Raw genomic sequence first — 17,780 nt, forward strand, 5'->3', positions numbered from 1 at the left:
ACATTTAATGACACCTGAAAGTTTGGATTATAATGAATATTAGTAACTGTTGAATAAAATTAATAAAACACAAATGTGTCAATATAATAGTGAAAGTCGTACAACAGTTGAAGGGTTGGGTTTTTGTTGTAGTTTTAGATAAAATCAGACCAAATATGGACTAATAAATAGATGCTGCTGCCTGCCTTGGGAAAGTTGGAAACTACAAAGATGAACCTTTCAAAAATGAAAATATTGCGGTTCTGAAACAGCTGCTATGTTTCCAACAGGAAATGGTCACGTGGATAAATCAGAATAAACAGTACTTGCAAGAACGAGCCATGATGGTCATCACCAGAGTGCTAATCTTTGCAGCCAAGAGAGTCAGAAAATATGTAAGTCACCAACTTCAGGAGGGCTGTCAACTTGAGACTGAGTTTGTAGAGGGCTGTATTGTAAGAGGCTGCTTGTTGATTTCCCAGCCGCCCAGACTCCCAAAATAATCACACAGAAACTATATTATTTAAATCACTGCTTGACCAATCACTTAAGTGTATTGCTAGCTAGCTCTTACATCTAGTATTAACTCATTTCCAATATTTTATATTTTACCACAAGTCTCATGGCCTACCGGCAAAGTTCCAGTGAGTCTGTCTCTGGCGGTGGCTCCACAGCTTCTTCTTTACTTCATCTCCTTTCTTCCAGCATTCAGTTTAGTATTCCCCACCTAGCTCTATTCTACCCTATCTCAGGCTCAAGACAGTTTCTTTATTAACCAATGGTATTCACAGTATACGGAGGGGAATCCCACATCAGGGCTGTTTGACAGGCCTTTGGGATCCTGGCTCGGTTCCAATGGGCTGGGAGACAGGGCTATCTAGAAAGTGACATTGGCCTACAAGACCATGACTCAGTTAAAGCAGTGTTTTTTCCAATGATTGACTAAACAGCACTCTACTTTATACGCATACTATGAACATGCTAAAACCCCAGATTTTTGCTATCTAGACTCTTCTCTCTTGACCCAGCATTATCTGTAATGTCACATATTTTATCCTGTTTTCTAAAGTATTTTTAGACTTTAATTTTAAATGTATATAACTAATTGTGGAGCTGGGGGATGGAGGGGATCTTGGCAAACGACATGTCCTGTAGAGCAACAATCCACATGAGGCAGGAAGGAAATCTGGTTCAACGCTAGTTAGTTAGTTAGTTAGTTAGTTAGTTGATGTTGATTCAAACTTCTAGAATCTGACCCCAAGCAGTTACTGTAAACATATTTATGTACAGTATGATTTTGGGGAAAAAAGTTTTCTTGTGTAATACAATCTCCTGTGCACAAAACAACACAATTCTATCGAAACTCTTCTCAAGAAGATGGGTTCTAGAGCTAGGCTACCTCTGTTATCTTAAGGATCTGGTATGGTCTTGATCACCAAATAGTGTAGAGGTCATTTAGGCTATTAGCCACCTCCAGTACTGGTTGTGGGAGCGAGAGAGTACCCCTAGCCATACAGATAATGCAAAGATCACCTAGACTATTAGCCACCTCCCATCGTGCACATGGGAGCTTGGTATAACCTGGCCGTCCAGAGAGTGCAGATCAAGAGGCTATTAACCATCTGCATTTCTGGTCTTCTGGATAGAAAAATAGGTTGTGCATATTTTTCTTGAAAACATAAAACACCCTGGGTGTTATTTTCTTAAATTTTATTTACTTATTATTTTTTAATATATGGGTGTTTTGTCAGTCTGTATGCCTACAGGTCAGAAGAGGGCATCAGATTCCATTATAGACGGTCATGAGCCACCATGTGGTTGCTGGGAATTGAACTCAGGATCTCTAGAAGAGCAGTCAGGGTTCTTAACTGCTGAGCCACCTCTCCAGCCCCAGCTCCATGTGTTTAACATTCCCGGGTTTTGTAGTGCTATCTGTGAGTACAAGGACCTTTGTGCTACCAACAGCTAATCCTTGAGTTTTCTGTTAACCACACCAAAGTCTATACCTTCCCTTACTCTCCTCTTTACTGCACTCTGTCCTTGTCAGTGTGATGTGCCCTGTCAAGCCACGTGTCCACTGCCTCATTTTGCTTTACCACGGTTGCCCTGTGTTTACTTACGGTTCTTCAATTGGGCTTGTAAACACTGTGTCCCATTGATGTTTTAATACACGTAGCTTTATTTCACACTTCTAAATGCAATATGTGTCTCATGGTTTCGGTTTCTTATGATTGATGTATCTTACTTTCTGGTTGATAATCTTCAAGGTGCATTTAAATTTTTCTACCTTACATAATGCAAAACATTCTATGTAGGTCTGGATGTGTATCTGGACATGCTTAGTGGAGCAATTATTAGGAGAAAGACATGAGTAGCTAAGGTTTATTAAAACATGATTTGTGTTGTTAGAGTGTCCTTTTCCCTCACAGCTTCACAAACATTGGGATATTAACAGGCTTGGTTGTGTTGTTGAATTTCACATGGAAATTGAAGAGATGTTCTAGTTGTCATGGTTTCTGCTTTGAATACCTCATTGTCCTCTTTCTCAGAAACCTCATAGTGTGGACATTTCCCTCTTGTGGATGCTTGTCTCAGTATCTCCTTTTCTAATTTACCCTCTAAGTCGTTTACAAATGGTCAAGGGTCTGGGTACACAGACTAGATGTCTCTGGCTGGTGAGTCTCTTGTAGGGTCACAGTGCAGCTGTCAACCTAAAGGCTGATTGAGGTTAAAGAGATCTAATGTCAGTCTCACTGAATCCATGCTTCATTTGTCTTTGCATATAAAACTTTTATATATGCTCTACTAATTGTTCATTTAATTATTTGAATGAGGCTTAGGATTAAGAAAAGCTCATCTCTCATTTATTTTCTGTGTTCCTGACACATGTTATCCACCCAGCAATCCTTTGAAGCCAGCTGTTTATCTGCGGTCTATTCACATGCTTCTCTCTGAATATATTGATAGATTCCATTAAGCCACAGCCAGAGAGTAGGTCAGACATTTGGGAGTTGTCTCTTATGCTACCTCTCCCTTTTCTCTCTCCATTACTGTGGCATAGGACATGCTCCTTTGCTCACGGGACACTTCAGGTCTGAAAAATGTAACCACACATATTCAGGTGTGAATCCAAAGCCGCACATTGTTTGTTACAACAGATTGGGCCAAGTCCAAATAGGAACTTAAGAGTGAAATGGTCTGCAGTGGTCATAAAAGACCACCAGGTGGCAGCACATCAGCATTTTTCAGAGAATTACTAGAGACCCAGCTGCTTAATGTGGTCCTGAGGACATAAACTTCATTAAGCTAGCTTTCTTTTAAAAAGTCTTAGAAAAACGGTTAAATCAATAAAAATTTTTATAAAACATATATATAGGTATATTTATATTATATATTTATATATAAAACATTTATATTCATAAATAAATCTATAATATAGTTACATTCATTTAACAACATAATCCAAACTACTGTTAATAAATTAAAAGCTGGGCTTCTGACAGGTCTAATGTGTCTCTCTGAGTATCTGGAATAAGAGTATTTTTCTGTTCTCTGATTATGTGTAACTATACACTCTTTGCTACAGTATTGCCCAGGTACTAGATGGAGACTTTTCCTCTATAAACCACCCTGCCCAGGTAGACTACTGAAGAATCCTGACTACCACTTGTGTCTTGTTAAAAATACTTTTTAAAATGATGATTCCCCTCATATGGCCATGTAGCCATTAGAGCAGAGAAGCACCCCTGCACTCCACGAATACCCTGCTCATTCAGTTAAAGGTGGCCGCTTTCTACAGGCAGAAACACATAAGCTAGGAATGTCATATTGGGCCACTAATAGAAAGAAGGCTCCCATCTTCATTCCTTTGGCACATTTGTAGATGAATGCCAGGCAATGATGGCACACACCTTTAGTCCCAGGACTCAGGAGGCAGAGGCAGAAAGATCTCTATGAGTTCAAGGCCAGCCTGGTCTACAGAATAAGTTCCAAAATAGCCAGGAGACACAGAGACACAGAGAAACACTGTTACAAAACAAAACAAACAAAAATTAGCCGGGTGGTAGTGGTGTATGCCTCTAGCCTTTGGGAGGCAGAGGCAGGTGGATCTCAGTGAATTCAAGGCCACTCTGGGTTACAAAGTGAGTTCCAGGACAGCCAGAACTATTACACAGAAAAACCCTGTCTTGAAAAACCAAAAAATAAAAAGGAGGGGGGGGGGATGGGGACTGGAGAGGCAGCTCAAGGGTTAAGGGCATTGACTGTTCCTTCAGAGGTCCTGAGTTTAATTCCCAGTACCCACATGGTGGTTCACAACCATCTATAGTGGGATCTGATGCCCTCTTCTGGCATAAAGGCATAAAAACAGATAGGGCTTGCACTGGTGGACTTCCAGAAGGCAGAGCAAACAAAGAGGGATAAGCAACACCCCTTACAGAGAAGCTCAGAGGGAGCAGCCCTGGGCACTGGGTTTGCACAGCTGTAAAAGGCGCCAGGGGAGTCTACAGCCAAGAAAACAGAGAGACAATGACATGCATGTGTTAACTGAAAGGATTAATTGAAAATTTATACTAAAGATTCAGTGTCCCCATCTTTCACATAAGCTGAAGCTCGCCGGTGGGCACATGTGAGGACTTCCTTTCCCCTGAAAACCTTCTCTAAGCATTCTGGGGGGGGGGGGCGGGGGAAGCCTTAACTATTCCAAAGCAAAGTACCTAGGTGATGAGCCTTGCTTCCAATCAAAACCCCCACCATAAGCATTATTAAAATAATTTTTCCATTTTATACCTTTATACCTTTTTGACAGTTTCACACACATGTACAATGTAATACACACACATATGTGTGTGTGTGTATATATATAATATGTGTGTGTGTGTGTGTGTGTGTGTGTGTGTGTGTGTGCCCATGATGCTCTTGTCATGCTCCCTCTTACTCTCCTCCTTCCACAGTGGTCTCCCTCCCTTCCACCTTCATACCTTATCATTTTGCTCAAGTCCTATGCAGGAGGCAGAAGCTATCTTTTTCATGGTTGCGACAGACACAGCCTATCCAGAAAATAGTATTTCTAGGCAATCTTCCCTGTCCTCTGGGTCTTATAATCTTTTCTCTTTATCTTCTGAGAGTCTTGGGGCTTTGAACAGGGTGGAGAGTGGACAGAGATGTGTTCTTTAGGGCCAGGTTCTCAGTGGTCACTGTTCTTGGCACTCTGACCAGCTAAGGGTCTCCACGTTGACCATGGCCTGCTGCAAAGAACAGCCCCTCTGACCAAGGCTGAGGTAAGCGCCACTACATGGGCATAAACAACAATATTTAGAAGATCACATGTTTGACCACATGTCTACTTAGCAACACATCAGAGATGAAGATTCTAGGTATAGTCTGTGCCCTCCTTCAACACAAGCATTTGACAGGGCAATAGTACTAGGCATGTATTTCCTCTTTCGGAAGAGCTTCAAATCCAATGAAAGGGATTGGTTAGGTCCTGAACCAGTTGGCTGTAGCATTATTTTACCCATGCGCATATCTTGTCTGATAGATCAGTTTTATAGTGTACAGAGTCCACTGCTAGGTAAAGCATTGATAACGTTTTTTGTCCTGCATCTTGTATAAGGCCTCCTAACGTTATGAATGCAAGCCATCAGGAAGCGAGATTCCAATTCAGTCCTAACTCGATTTATCTGTATCCTGCAACCAAAGCACACGGTATCCTCAGCAAGAGAGTCTAACATACCATTTACATTCTTAAAAATGAGTAGATAATGAAAAGTTACCTGATATTTGAGAAAAATAACTAAAAGAGACAAAGTAAGTCAAGAGAAAAAAGTTTATCAAAATATGTCATTCAAAGTCCAGATGGTGACTTATTTTCCCCAAAGGTAGTGAGGAGAGGAATTTAAAAAGAAATTGTTGAAATGAGCATGACTCTGCAGCGAACTATTTTACTTAGTCACAGACCATATTTTAATAAATTTTAAACTTTAATACCAAACACTAAAACACTTAAGAGTTGTTGAACATAATACAAATGCTATGAACCTGACAAAGAAAAAGAGAGATGCAGTGTTCACATAAACACTGGCTTGAAAGAGTTCACTACAGGAAAATTCAAAAGACCAAATAGAAGCACCCCAAAGTCACCAATTAATGAATGGATCAAAAAGATGTGACGTGTCATACAATGGCATATCACTCAGCCAAATCTTCCTACCAGCTGGAAACAACATCACACACATGATCTCCTTCACATAAACATCACAATGGGGAAAAGCAGACGTGTGGGTGCCGGAACCCATAAGGAAGGGACGTGGGTAGCTGTTTTGTAGGCAAAGGATGGCTATCTGCCTAGAGACACTATGGAACTAGACGCTGATGGTTGCAAAGCATTGTGAGTGATTTTCATGTCACTAAATTACATACCTCACAATGGTTAAAAATGGCAAATCTTGCGTATGGCCATGATAAAAGATAGAAAAGTGAAGTTAGTAGAAGGAGAAGGTTAGAAGCAGCAGAGGGGAGCTGAGGAGAAATAGTGGCCCTCCACACTGTTTGTCATAAAATAGGTGATCAACACAATAGCTCTATCACATGCAGCAGGGAATAAAAGCCTGAGCAGGAGACGGCCCAGTGAGTGAAATACATTTGCTTTCAAGCCTAGCACCTGGGCTCTATTCCCAGGACTGACACAGTAGGAAGCGAGAACCAACTCCTACACTTTATTTTCTGCCCTCCGCATATGCTCTGTGACACACACACACACACACACACACACACACACACACACACACACTGTAAGATTTAAGAAGAAGAAGGGAAGGAGTGACTCTTCCAAAAGAGTTGTTGTGGTTTACAAAACATGTGTTTGAGTTAAATTGGGATTTATTGTATTGGGAATAAATAAACAAAACCTGTCTACCTGATGTTGGAAGTAGAAGTGGAAGCTGATCGTTAGATGCAGGTATAGCTTCCAGATGAGGCAGCTGAAATGCTTAGAAGGGGTTCCCTTTGACATTTAGCTCCCAAATCCATCATTGTTTATAGGACAAGGAACTGAAGAAAGATAGGATCTGTAAATGTCTGCAATAAAAAGGGAGAGGGCAGAAATTTGATCACGAGTCCTTAACTTTAGAAGCCAAGCTACTTTTCTCCGGGCCTTTTCTTCTTTGGATAGATTTTCCTCCAAAGTGGAGAATAGCCTGTTAAAGTTCTCAAAAAGTCTGAGTTTTTAAAATTGTGGTTGATGTCATCTGTAAGGACTGTGAGTAGTTCAGCAGTCAGCTTCCTCTTCCCTTGGCCAATCCTAATGTCTGCCCTGCTAACAATCTAGACAGCCACACCTACCATGCTACAGAGAGGAATTGCTAATAACTTTTTTTTTGCAAACTCAGAAGTTATATCCATGTGTTTGTGAGGAGGAATGACCAGAGAGTATGAAAGGCACGAACTGGAACACAGTATACCCTTAGGAACTCCCCTGGAAACAGTCTGCCCCCAGCTTCAGAGACCTAAGTTATGAAATATTTATTTATCAGGTACAACATAGAAAGAAATTTTCACCATCACCACTTCTTAGGCTCACAGCTCAGGAGTGGTCCGTAAGATCTTGTCAGTCCACAGAACCGAGAAAGTTGGCAGGCTGAGCCAAAGAGCGGGCCACGCAGGGAATGAGAGCACGTCCTGTTACCCACCTGGAGATTCTGGGTTGTAGGGCCCCTAAATGGAAGGTTCCAGGATACTGTCACTCTGAAGTGTGGGTGAAAAGAGTTTAAGGACACCCAAGGAAGAAAGAGCTCCATTTTGTCTTTTCTTCTTCCACTGAGCCCGCCCCCCCCAACCAGTTCAGTTATGACCTTGGGACTCACAGGAATTCACAGCGGCTGGGGAGGACAGACACAGAGGGGATGGCACAGGAAGTATAGAAAGAACTAGACCAGGTCTTGGCATCTTTCTAGATGGTGCATTTGGAGTTTAACTTCTTCCATGAACACCTTCAAGAGCAAACACCAAAACCATCTACCTGGGACAATAATCACTCATCTTGCTAATAAGAAATATCTTGACAGCTGTGCTACTAGTGCACAAAACTACAGACTGATGAAGCACTTTATCTTTAAAAAACTATCTCCCACAGACTTGATAAATGGCATTCATATCTTCGTAAAAACACATACCTGCCATCTCATCATCTCCACGTGTTTCTGTAGTTGCCTTTAATTCAGGCAGACAAATTATTCAAGACAAAAATATAAATATCCAATTAACGAATGCATCAGAGAAACTGTAGGGAGGCATGGCACCAACCATGACAACAGCTTGGGAAGGAAAAGTGCATACTCTGAGGGTTTTGTTCTTTGAGCTCTTTTCAAAATCAATTTCTCTGGCAAGCGCCAACAAACTCTGAGAAGACAACAGCTTCACCTTTCCCCCTAGAGTCAGTTAGAGCATTTTCCCAGGGGAAAAGTAGAACTTGACAATAGTCTGAAGTTCTTCAAACCTTCAGAACTGAGCCAAACACCAACAGGAGATGCCTGTAGGTCTCTGCCCATCACTGTCTCCCTCCTCCAGCGAGCCATTTGCTCCCTACCGATTGCTACCTGGATTAGGAACTATAAACTAAAGTTGAATTACAATTATCTCAAACAGCTCTCTAGGGATTCCCAACACACACACACACACACACACACACACACACACACACACACACACAGCCACCGTCCCTATAGCACCTGTTACAAACACAGTGCTTGCTTTCATTTCACAGTCAAAGAAACTGAGCGTTGTAAGGAGGGCCGCTTGCTCATTTCCCGCTGCCCAACAGCTCAGACCTGAAGTAATCACACAGAAACTGTATTAATTAAACCACTGCTTGGCCTATTAGCTCTAACTTCTTATTAGCTAGCTCTTACATTTTAATTTAACCCACTTCTAGTGATCTGTATATTGCCACATGGCTGTGGCTTACAGGATAAAGTTCCAGAGTCTGTCTCCAGTGGGGCTACATGGCTTCTTTCTGACTCTGCCTTCTCTCTCCCAGCATTCAGTTTAGTTTTCCCTGCCTAGTTTTGTTCTACCCTATCACACCAAGCCAGTTTCTTTATTAACCAATGGTATTCACAGCATACAGAGGGGAATCCCACATCAACTAAGCCTCAACAGCAGAGCCCAGCGATCTTTATATAGGGTTTTAAGACTCTAGGGCAACAGTTCTCTACCTACCTAATGCTGTAGCCCTTTAATTCAGCTCCTCATGTGGTGGTGACCAACTATAAAAATGTTTTCATTGCTATTTCATAACTGTAATTTTGCTGTTGTGAATTGTAATGTAAATATCTGTGTTTTTCAATGGTCTTAGACAACTCCTGTGAAAGGGTTATTCATCCCCAAAGGGGTCAGGACCCATAGCTTGAAAACTGTTGCTAACTGATACCCTCCTACTTAAGAGGATCCATGTAGTAAGGAGACTCTTTGTTTGTCCTGGCTGCTCAGAACTGAAATAGTCACACAGAAACTATATTATTTAAACCACTGCTTGGTCCATTAGCTCTAGCTTCTTATTAGCTAACTCTTACATGTTAATTTAACCCATTTCTATTAATCTGTGTATTGCCACATGGCTGTGGCTTACCAGGTAAAGTTTCCTATGGCTTCTCCCTGACTCCTCCCCCTTTCTCCAAGTATTCTGTTTAGTTTTCCCCACCTAGCTCTATTCTCCTATAGCTCTGCTATAGGCCCAAAGCAGTTACTTTGTTAACCAATGATATTCAAAGCATACACAGGGCAATCCCACACCAGATCCATTACAAACTTTTGATGTTGACTATGCAAATCTAGTGAACTTTCTCCTTTGCTATTCAATTAGCCAAGCATCGATGCCCCGTGTTTAGGTCTCCTGGTAGCAGAGCTCTCACTCCTGTGTTCCCACAAAAACCCCTCAATTGAACAGCAAGCAGCCACAGGGATGAATTACGTCCTCTACATCGGAATGTGTCAGAACCGTAAGTACACCTTGCCATCTTTTTCTATTGTTAAAAACCTCCTCTAATTATTTGATTTTTTGAAGAAGCACCTGTGCCTATGACTTATGTGTAAATCTGTGGTCAAGATCTGTGACCTTACTGTCTAAACTATGGCTTTAAACATTACTTAAGTCTTGTCAAGGAAATTTTGTAATTAAATAGCTGGTACTTCAAGGTCTTGGCAGCTTCAAAATCTATCTACACTTCTTGAGTTGATGTTGACCATTGATGGTGAGGGTAAGGACAACAGGTCAGGAAGAGAGAGGAAGAAGTTTTACAAATAAAACATTTAAAACAGGCATGTTTTTTAGCTAATGGCTATAACAGAGAAAGATTCCCAGAGCAGGCAGAGGATGTATTGAGTGCCAAACATGTATAAGCCAGAATTTAAAATCTCATAATTCACAAGTCATGTGGAAGGGTTTTGTCATATTAGGAAGAAAATCTATGCTTAGATTATGCTATTTGCCATTTAAGATTTTAAAACACAAATTAATAGGGGAGCTAGTCCCAAACACATAGGCTGCTCACCAGAACAAACCTGAAGCCTACTTCTAAGAATAAAAACATTCCAGTAATCAACAAGTTAAATTTAGGATTCTCTGGCACCCAGTAAAAGCTGCAATGCAGCCGAGTGCAGCAGTGTTTATCTGTCGTCTCAGCCCCCAGGAAGTTTGTGAAAGAGGACTTGACTTCAAAACCAGACTGATTATACTTTGAGATCCTGTCTCAAAGGAGAAACAAATAAGAAAAAAAATCAGTTGTGAAAAGAAAGTAAAAGAAAGTAAAGCAACCCACTTCGAGGATATCAAAAGCACGATGGAGAATGGAAAAGTAGAGGGGACATTGTTACAGCTATGTTTTAGTTATTCAAAAACTTAAAGGAAAATGTCAACATGGTAAGCAGAGACATAGAAAATTTTGAAAAGACCCATAATGCTCCACTACTCAGGAAGCTGAGGCAAGAGGATCATGAATGTGATGTCACACTGGGTTGCATAAATCAAGGGGGAAGAAAAGAAAGAGAGAAAGGGGGAGAGAGTGTGGGAAGGAAAAAGAGAGAATGAGAGGAGAGAGAAATCCATGAACTCATGCTGAATTTATACAGGACAACAGACTATCTGAAATGAGAAACACTTGGAGGAATCAGCAGCAATTAGATACTGAAGAAAAAAATGGTCCATGAGACTATGGCAATAGCAATTATCAATAGTTAAACAGAGATATAAATACATAAATATTTAACATAAAACAAAATTATGTTTTCTCTTATTGAAATCACTTTGCATGATACTCAATTATTTAAGACAAGGATGGAAATAATATAAAAGCAAAGTGAATGTGAATAAATGAATTAAAGTTGGAAGGGGAGACATATGAATACTTTTTAAAGATTTTTCTACTATGCACAAAATCATCAAAAATCCTGTGAAAGTAAACTATGTTGTATTAAAATGTATCATATAAAACTTAACACAGCAATTAAGATAATGTAGAGTTATATATAACTAACTAGAGTGGAGATAATCAATTCACAAAATATGTTTAATTCAAACAAAGTCCATAAGGTGTAGTATAAAAAGAAACAAGGTGAGAAAAACAGAAAACTCCAATATAATAAATAAAAATGTTCTAAATAAACCAAAATAAAAGGCTAATTGTTGGATTAGACAAAAGCAAGATCCAACTGTATACTGCCTGCAAGAAACCTGTTTAATTAGGAAGACACAAACATTAGTTAGAACAGAACAAAAAAATACTAATGTAATCAAAAGAATTATATGGACTATAGTAATATAAAAAATAAATTTCAGAGCAGAAAATTTCTGAGGAAAGAACTGTCTTATAATGATGCAATGATAGAACAGCTAGCAGAAATAATAATCCCAAACACCCAGGTGCCTAAAAGCAATAAAATGTATTATCATATAATAGAAATAAATTTAGCAAAAATAAAGTGTAAGAAAAAAGAAAAAGATCTATAGTTACAGTCGGAAAATTCAACAGCCTTCTCTCAGCAATGAGTAATCACACAGAAAATCATTTACAGAATCCTGCACCAGCAACAGAAAAATAAGCCTTGAAATAGATATTTTAGGCTACAATAATTAAATTATTTTTGACAAAATGGTCTTAAATGAGAAATCAAAATAATAAATATCTGGAAGCCCCAAAGCACTTGTAAGCAAAATGCCATGCTCCTAAATAACCTGCAATTCAAATACAGAAGATACAAGAAATAAATTCTGAACTGAATGAAAGTGAAAAATCTAATGTATCCAAATGTGTGGCACACAGATAAGGGAGTTCTAGGAAGGTAATTCACAGGTTGAATCCAAGGTCTCAGTCCTGAGCAGCCTCCATCTCACAAAACCAGAGAAAGAAGAGCAAAGCAGCTGGAGCAAGCAGGAAAGAGGAACAACAAACAGAAAAAAAATGAAATAAAAACAGATAAAAGGGCTGGAGAAGTAGCTCAGAGGTTAAGAGCACTGGCTGCTCTTCCAAAGGTCCTGAGTTCAATTCCCAGCAACCACATGGTGGCTCACAACCATCTATAATGAGATCTGGTACCCTCTTCTGACATGCAGGCAGAACACTGTATACATAATAAATAAATAAATCTTTAAAAAAAAACAAGGAAAAGGAAATGACATATTCTTTGGGATAATCATGGGGACAAAAGTATAGAAAACTCAAATTACAAGTGTTAAGCACAGCCTCATTTAAGGGCTTTATAAATTCTGGACCCATGCCACCTTAAGCTTTTATGAGAATAGGCCATGAGCAGAGTGTTAAGTAACCAGGATATTGCAGGCATCCAGAATTGGGTAGGAAACTGGAAATAACTACATCTTGGGTTGAAACAGTAGTCGGATGAAAACCTTATATTATTTTCCTTAACACAGCTAACATTGTAAAACAAAAAACTGGCAGTCCAAGTATTGTAGAAACTGATAACACCAGGGCGATAGCTTCTGACTTCAATTTACTACCCAAGAACATACAAGGAGACAGAGACAAAATTGCCCAGGTATGCTCTATGTAGTTTGTTTTAAATGTGTTATTGCCCTTACTCGTAATTTATTTCCTTCAAGTGAAAGTTTTTAATAACTTGTGTCCCTTTCTTTATTCAGAAATACAAATGACTGAAGCACAGAGCATGTGGCGCCCTATATTTCATGCCACTTAAGAACTATGTCTACTATCTTCAAATACAGCAATTTAAAATATACTACTTGCTATAAAACAAAAATTATATAGATGTTTCTTAATGAGACTTCTACATGTAGACAACTTCTAAATTTTTTGACAAAATTAATGGAGTCAACAATTCTTTTCTAAAATGTAATAATTTCCCCCATAAATATCAGAATGACATTTTAACTTCAATTTTATTTTTTAAAACTTTATGAAGTTTTACATAAAGAGCTGGACATAGTAATATATGCTTATAATCCTAGCACTCAGAAAGCTGGAACATCAGTATGGCAAGTTCAAGGCCAGCCTGACTTGTATAGACATATCACCTTAAGGGAAAAAGGCTATTTACATAGTGCGCTGATAAGTCTCAGTATTAAGCAAATAATTTTTACCCTATGCTAATCCTAGAGAAACCATCAAAATCTGTAACTCTATATTACTCTTTCAGTTTTCACAGTTCAAACTTCTTACTTTATAAGGCTCACCAGCATTAGGTCCCGGGTGGATTAACTTTCAGACAGCCATACTGAGCCAACAGTAAAACATAAGTTCTGGGAAGGACCCTCAGGTTAGTCTATCTCCTAGGATAAGAAGACCTAGAGTGTTCTTCCTTCCAAACTCCAAATATAGTGCAGTGATTCTCTTCCCATGGTTGACATGGTTAGAATTGTGGAAGGCTAAGGACATGCCAAAGCAATGTATCTAAATGATATACATGGTCAAAAGATACCATATAGGTGTTTGCAGTGTGTGTGTGTGTGTGTGTGTGTGTGTGTGTGTGTGTGTGTGTGTGTATGTGTATACATACCTGATGGTGCCTCTTTACAAAGACAAGGGGTTTTCTTACACACATAACCTCAAGACTCGCAAGGCTGGTTGAGTATGAAAATGTCTGTTTCCATAAGGAAACTGGGAAGCTATGCAAGCTTGTGAACAAACCCTTCTTCATCCATACTTTCTCCCTTCCAGTGCAATGTCAGGGGATAGATCTCTGAGCACCATGATTGGGCTTCTGAATCTGGGTCTAGCAGTCTTTTTGGAGTCTTTCCCCAGTGGCTTCAGAGTCTTACTAGCAACACGTCTGGGTTTGAATTCTCTCTCTTCTGAGTTCAGTGTCTGTCAGGTTTAGAAATCCTTCGACTGGAGTGCCTTAGACCCATGTGTTTAGGATTTGTTGTTGAGTTCCTTATTGTTAAACAACATAAAGTTCAGAGGTATCAAGGCATGGAAGAGCAATGACTAGGCAACACAGATGTAGACCTCCAGAGTAGATGAAAGAGGGCTGAGAGAATCCAAGGTTCTAACAAGAATACCCACATGTGGGTGAAAGGAATCCAAAGCTGTACCAAGGCACTCAAGAGACCACAGTTAAGTCCAAAAGATGCAAGCAGGGATACAGCAAGGTTGTTCACTAAGAGAGCTGGGTACAAAAACAACACTAAAGTATGAAGACTGTATTGAACATGAAGACGCTTTGTAAGTCAAGTCACTTCTGTTTTCTACAGGGACCGTTGGTGAGGCCAAGACTTCATCAATAATTCTCAGAGGGTCATGAACATATCATTCATCAAAACAAGTTCATACAATACAAACTTGTAATCTCACTCACAGAAATTTATAGAAAGAAACTCAGCATAATTCATCTGTTTGTTAAATGTGGTTCTTCACAGACATTTTTTAAAATATTTTTATTCCTTGAAAATTCTGCACAATGTTCTTTGATCACATTCATTCCCCTCTCCCAACTCTACTGAGATCCACCATCACCTCCCTACCCACCCAATCTTGGGTCCTGTTTGTTCTTTACTCAAATAAAAATAAATTAAAAGACATTAAGTGCAAAATATTCTGTACAAATTACTCTTGGGTGTTGGGCCAGCCCAAACGTGTGATTGACCTACCAGAGGCCATACTCTTAAAACTGGCCCTCCTCCTCCCAGTAGCTATCAAATGACAACAGCTCCTCAGCTAGGGATGGGACTTCCTGCTGGCTATGCCCACTCCCCCACCCTGCTCCATGGTGAGATTAGTAGAGATTTTGTTTTTGTTTTCTAACTAGCATGCATAACATGTGATACATGGCATTTTATATACATGATATAAAATGTATATATATATTATATATCGTGCTATATATTTATATACATGATATAAAATATCAATTTATAGTATATTTTCCAGTCACTAAATCAAGTGGCATCAGGAATGCATAGCACTGCAATGTAACAATAATAAATGGATGAGGTAATCTCTAGATTCTAGATGTCCATGGGCATGTTTGTGCCTGGATGTGCATGGATATGTGCATGTACATGTGTGAGGAGAGGAACATCCATGTCCATGGGCATGTTTGTGCCTGGGTGTGCATGGATATGTGCATGTACATGTGTGAGGAGAGGAACATCCATCCTTGTGTGATCCGATGTGTGATCACATGGAGTCCAAAAGTTAACATCTGGTGTCTGCCTTGATTCTCTAGATTTTTAGGACATGGTCTCTCACTGAATCTGGAGCTGATTGAATTGAGCTAGACCAGCTGGTCAGTGGCTCCGAGGATCTAGCTGTCTGTTCCAGCCTCAAGCACGGAGCTCACAGATAAATATCACCAGTCCCCAGATTTCACACGACTGCTGGCCCTCCAAACTCAGGTCCTAATGCTTGCACACCCATTAGCCATCTCCCCAGTCCCCATAAACTCTAATTTTAACACAACCTACTGACATATCCATAACTTTACAAGACAAAATCTTCTAATACCAGCTCTAGGTTTCACTGAGAACTGTTTTTTTTCTGTAATTTTAGGTAGAAATTAGAGAAACCATTGTTGAGTAAACAAATATTTCAATGAAGAAATTATCACTTTCAGTAATATTCCAAAATTTAACTTTTACAATTAACTCTGACTTTCTTCAAGAAGGACAACGTGTGGCCATTCACTTACCTTCCCCCAGCCACAGTAGTACTTCCAGTTTCCTCCACAGGTTATTGTCTCTCACTGGTTTGTCGAGCAGGTGCAGGCTAGCGGTGGAGGGCTGGGTGCAGTTCACTGTCTCAGACCTCAGGCCTGCCTTATTGAGCAAAAGGAACAGTCATTCAACTCTCTGTTTTTTTAAAAAATGATTGTTTTTGTCTGTTGGACCGTATGTGCACCCTGTGGCTGCCTAGTGCCTACGGAGGTCAGAAAGGGGCATCCTATCCCCCAGAACTGGAGTTAGGGTAGTGGTGAGCCACTGTGTGAGGGTGGGGAGAGAGCCCAGGTCATTTGCAAGAGCAGCAAGTTCTCATAGCTCGTGAAAAGTCTATCCAGCTTCAGTACTCCACCCTTTAAAAGCAGCAAGTATCATCTTTTATTGGTGAGATTAGAGGGATTTGCCAATTACAAGGATGATTTGTTTTTCATACAAAGGCAGAAAAAGAAAAAATAAAAATAGAAATTGTGACACCTTTGTCCTTTCTACTCCTGTGACCATTTATAGTTTGTGGATAGTCCTCAAACGTCAAAAGGAGCTGTTTCCACAGCAATCGTTAGACCTCAGTCATGGGCATATGGAACTTCTATGTTTGATTACACTTCATTCATTCTTCCTCTCCATCTCTGTCTCTCTGTCTGTCTGTCTGTCTGTCTCATTGAAAAGAAAAACATAAACTTTCACATCACCTTGACTCTCTCAGCCTAGTTTCTCCAGCATCTTCTACAAATCACATTTGTTTCTCATAATGTTGAAGACATCATGGTAATATTTGGCGCTGAAATTATTTTAAAAGCAGAAGTAAGTTTTGTATAATACCTGAGTTTTGATTGTCATTACATGAACACTACCACAAACACACTTTCTATCATTTTTGAATTAAAAAAAAAAAGCAGGTTCCTTAGTTCATAAATGTCTTATACTTCTGCCTGGTCTAGAACTCTGCCCTCCCCACAAATGTCTAAGCTTCAGTGTCTTGCTCACCCTGGTGGTCACAAATGTCCTTTTGGTTTCAGAGTGTGGGACAAATACTACTGCCCACCTTCCTGACTGACTTCGTGTGGACCCTCCTGAAGAAACTTTCCTCTCCTGATGATGAGACAGCCTTGGAGGCTGCGTCCTTACTGATTTTGACTTTGGAATATCATGCTCAGAAGATCACCATGGTGATGTAGTTGGCAACGAGCTAAGGAGAACAGAGTGTGCTCTCAAAAGTCCACTCTCAGCTTTATTATCTAATTTTTACATCCCTAATGATTGCTATTGTTCACTGAGTCACTTTAATCAGATGAGGCTTTTGTGAAATGTTTCAAACAGAGAAAATTGTCGGCACTATTATAATGAATATTCATTTACCAATCATGAAAAATTAGAACATTTTGCCATGTTTACTTTGCTGGCTTTTAAAAGAGAATTGTGTTGATAGCAAATACCTTTGTAATTGAAGTCTCCCATGTAGCATTTAAGAAACATTTTCAAGGCTCTCAGATTGGAGTAACACTGACTAAGGAATTTATGCAGCTCACTGCAACTTGAAATTCCTTAGTCAGTCACTGATGCCCAAGACGCAGTCATCTCTTAAAGGCCTCACATCTCAGACTGGTGAAATCACTCT

The 17,780-nt window shown here is 39.7% G+C and overlaps 2 protein-coding genes across 6 annotated transcripts in view; one reads left to right on the forward strand and one right to left on the reverse strand.

Annotated features, from left to right (window-relative positions):
- Positions 1-17,780, reverse strand: part of LOC125391771 (uncharacterized) — a 252,517-nt gene that overhangs the window by 224,047 nt on the left and 10,690 nt on the right. For all 3 annotated transcript variants that reach the window (XM_087906348.1, XM_087906346.1, XM_087906345.1), the window contains exon 3: positions 16,138-16,264. In XM_087906348.1, the coding sequence (XP_087762474.1) occupies positions 16,138-16,264 (127 nt within the window). The remainder of the gene's footprint in view (positions 1-16,137; positions 16,265-17,780) is intronic.
- The window catches only part of Mroh9 (maestro heat like repeat family member 9), a 67,610-nt gene that overhangs the window by 8,902 nt on the left and 40,928 nt on the right, over positions 1-17,780 (forward strand). For all 3 annotated transcript variants that reach the window (XR_015737895.1, XM_048421351.3, XM_048421352.3), the window contains exons 7-10: positions 270-374; positions 9,839-9,974; positions 12,902-13,026; positions 17,182-17,331. Coding sequence is in view for 2 of the 3 variants with exons in the window: in XM_048421351.3 (XP_048277308.1) it covers positions 270-374; positions 9,839-9,974; positions 12,902-13,026; positions 17,182-17,331 (516 nt within the window). In the remaining variant the exon portion in view is untranslated. The remainder of the gene's footprint in view (positions 1-269; positions 375-9,838; positions 9,975-12,901; positions 13,027-17,181; positions 17,332-17,780) is intronic.

The sequence above is a fragment of the Myodes glareolus genome, chromosome 5 (assembly GCF_982192425.1).
Source record: "Myodes glareolus chromosome 5, mMyoGla1.1, whole genome shotgun sequence".
Lineage (NCBI taxonomy): Eukaryota > Metazoa > Chordata > Mammalia > Rodentia > Cricetidae > Myodes > Myodes glareolus.